The sequence below is a fragment of the Hordeum vulgare genome, chromosome 7H (genome assembly GCF_904849725.1).
Source record: "Hordeum vulgare subsp. vulgare chromosome 7H, MorexV3_pseudomolecules_assembly, whole genome shotgun sequence".
Lineage (NCBI taxonomy): Eukaryota > Viridiplantae > Streptophyta > Magnoliopsida > Poales > Poaceae > Hordeum > Hordeum vulgare.
The window spans coordinates 599,946,990-599,950,276 of record NC_058524.1 but is presented as its reverse complement, the minus strand read 5'-3'; the positions used below and the strand labels follow the sequence as shown (position 1 = coordinate 599,950,276).

Here is a 3,287-nt window from a genome sequence, read left to right as displayed (position 1 = left end):
CAGCGTGAAAAATTAAATTAACTGTATCATTTGTCTTTTGACTTGTTTTTTTGCACATGTCAACACGCTTAAGCTTTCCCATTAAAAAAATGCAGGTGGCATTTGGGTGTGACAATAAACACATATATATTTTTAAATTTTATTTGAAGTTGATAAAATACAATTTAACACGCAACAACATATATATACTAGCCCAAAGTAATATCTGTATAATGTGTAACTATTTTGTTTTACTCAATATTTTTTTCAACTAAATCTTCTAGGCTCTATCTTGCACCACGGCGTTCAAGCAGTATTGAAATTAGGACCGCCTATACGTCAGATATATGAAAAAAGAATCCGTGTCAGCCAATTTTCTAAGCCGTTGGATGGCAGGATCGTCCCTTCGTTCGGCCTCGCACAAAACACATTATGACTGATGCAAAAAAAAACACGTGTCCATCCGTGCCAATGAGCCAGTATAATAAACCTGTGGCCGACACATGGCATGGTGGTTGGTGATGCAGTGGGCCAGCAGGGTCTGGCAGCGGAGATCGTGGCGCGTTCCGGTGGCGACGGGGCCGACTGGTGGCACCGGCGGGTTCCCACAGGCAGGTTGGTGGCGACGCTGCGATGGCTTGGTCACAATTGAGTCTTGCGAGCAGCGAGCGGTCGGTCACTTCTGTGCAGCGTGGCAAGCGGCGGTGCTGGCCTGGGTTGCGTGGAGAGGCGGGTCTGATCGCGGCAAGACCGTCCCTTGGAGTGGGTGACGGCCATTGTAGGCGGTCCTGGACCTGGCTGGAGGTGCTGGTCGGGTGCGGTTCCTTGTGCAGGCTGGGAGTGGATGGTGTGGCTGCGGTTTTCTTGTTTGGTGGTCGGTCCTTGGTCCTTAGCTTTGCAGCTATATCGGCAAGTGTTGCGGTGGCGGCGGTATGAAGCTTCTTGGATAGTGCTACCAAGTCCATGGAGGCGAGGTGGTGGGCTACGCGCGGATGAAAATCTTGCACGGCTTAGGTCGAGCCGGTGTTGGTGACACCCGTGGATGTCATTTCCTTCCTTGGAGGCATCGTCGAGCGTGTTTGCCACCTCCTTCGTCCTCCAGGAGCTGTTAGGAGCATTGTGTTTGAAGACAAGTCTGACTCCTCGTTGCTCTACTTCGGAGTCCGCCGCGGTCCTTGTTTTGATCCTAAGTGGCACTATATATGTCTGTCACCGGTTGTTCAAGACGGTGACTTTTCGGTGTGGATCGAGTCCTGTCATTGATCTGCATCTTTCTCTCACGCGCTAAGGGTGGCTGGTGCGTCGACAAGAGACACTCTGCGGAAGTTATTTGGTCTTCGGTGTTGTTCGGCGTCAGTCAAGACGCGGTGCTTTGTGTCGGTTCAGGATAAGCTCTTTTGCATTGTAGCTCGGTGGACGGTGTGGTTTATCTTTAGGTTTGTTCTTGTGATGTTCGTGCTATGCATCAAGTGATAGGCTTTTTCATTGAAATTATGTCTTTACCAGAGTACAAAAGGTATCATGGACACATGGAATCAAAATCGTACGACTCCTATTTGTGTCTCCGTGAACGTGATGATCAGGGTAAGCCAGCTCCTAGAGCTGCCATGCCAGATATATCTATTCCTTTGTCCGATCCTGTGCTCCAGATTATTATGGCCACACTTGTAAGCCATCAAATATTTATGTACACACAGCAGACAACATGCATATAGGAGTACTCTTCTTGGAAACAAAAGGAAACTCTCATGGCACAGCTCTCAAGTTTTTGTTCATTAGCGAACAGATTAAGCTCCAATGATGGATGTCACACCCGTAACATGCGAGTACAATAATGGTTGCACATGAGTTTTGGAAATTACCACGGCAAGATTGAAACTAATTACCTCGATTGATGATGACATGAAGGCACTTGCACACCACACCCGGTCTATAAGTACCACCCCCAAACAACCCAAGAAAACCATCCCAAGCTAGCATACCCTACAAGCTTAATTAGCCACATACCAGCACAAACGATCAGTAGCAATGGCGCCCTCCAAGCTCGCCCTCTTCCTCGCCCTGAACCTTGTCCTCCTTGCCGCCGTGCAGGGCTGCGGTCCCTACTGCCCACCGGTCGTCCCCACCCCGCCGATCCTTCCACCGTCCGTGCCGTCGACCGGCGGGGGCAGCTGCTCGATCAACACGTTGAAGCTGGGCGTGTGCGCCAACGTGCTGAACCTGCTGAAGCTCAAGATCGGCGTGCCGGCGAACGAGCAGTGCTGCCCACTCCTGGGCGGGCTCGCCGACCTCGACGCCGCCGTGTGCCTCTGCACCGCCATCAGGGCCAACATCCTCGGCATTAAGCTCAACGTCCCCATCGACCTGACCCTCCTCCTCAACCAGTGCGGCAAGAAGTGCCCAACCAACTTCACCTGCCCCATCTGATGCATCCATCCATTGCATGGGCTCCCTCGCTCGTGCATGCATGCTTGATAAGCTCGTGATTGATCATCAGGGTCATTGTATCCCGTTATGGTATCTAAATGCACGATTTGCATATTTGTAAAAGGATATACATACTTGTACACGCACCTTGGAATATAAAATTTGTTCAAGTTGGGGTTTTCTCTCTTCCCTCTCGGCTGGAACCCTAGCCCTCCTCGTCAAGAGAAAAGATCATCCTAGTGTATGTAGCTTAGTAAATATACCCTAGCCCTCCTCGGCACAAAAAATCTTATGTAACTTAGGAACAAGGCAGGATCTAAGAATCATTTTTGTTTATTTAGTTTGATAAGGCAGTGTCAACAACAACAAAATATATGATGGTATTGACATCCTAGTGTAAATCTCTCTATATACAATGGGTGCTCGGAAGCAAAAAGAATTAATTATAACTACCCTGGTTAAAAATGTATACCTGCTATCCTGGGGGTGTTAACCAAAGGTGCTAAGCATGAAAGCAACAGAACTTGGCATATTTATATATGTCATACTTTTGAAACATAATGTATAGCTTGTATATAGGAACCATGGTCATGCGAAATATTTGGGCGCCGTTCTTGTCAGGATGTCTTAGTCGGAGATCGGAAAAACGATTGAGCAACAAGGACACATATCCTTTCTTGGGTTAAAAGATCCTAAGAAAAATACTTACATGAGCTTCTTTCTTTTGCTGGTAAAAAGAAGACTTACTTGAGCTTCTTGAACAAACCAAATTCTGTTACGGTCCGAGGAAGAAAATCTTCAGATCGAGCCCAAACCTGCCATGCTTGTCTGAAATTTCGAAACAAGAAGAAATTAGAAACTAGGAGAAGTATTAAAACAAG

General features: G+C 47.6%; 1 protein-coding gene across 1 annotated transcript; it reads left to right on the top strand.

Moving 5' to 3' along the window:
• The first annotated feature begins 1,929 nt into the window (after positions 1-1,929).
• On the top strand, positions 1,930-2,588 carry LOC123411998 (cortical cell-delineating protein-like). Its single transcript, XM_045104956.1, has one exon. It carries the CDS (start codon positions 2,008-2,010, stop codon positions 2,404-2,406), a length of 399 nt encoding a protein of 132 aa, XP_044960891.1. The 5' UTR covers positions 1,930-2,007; the 3' UTR covers positions 2,407-2,588.
• Positions 2,589-3,287: the final 699 nt, after the last annotated feature.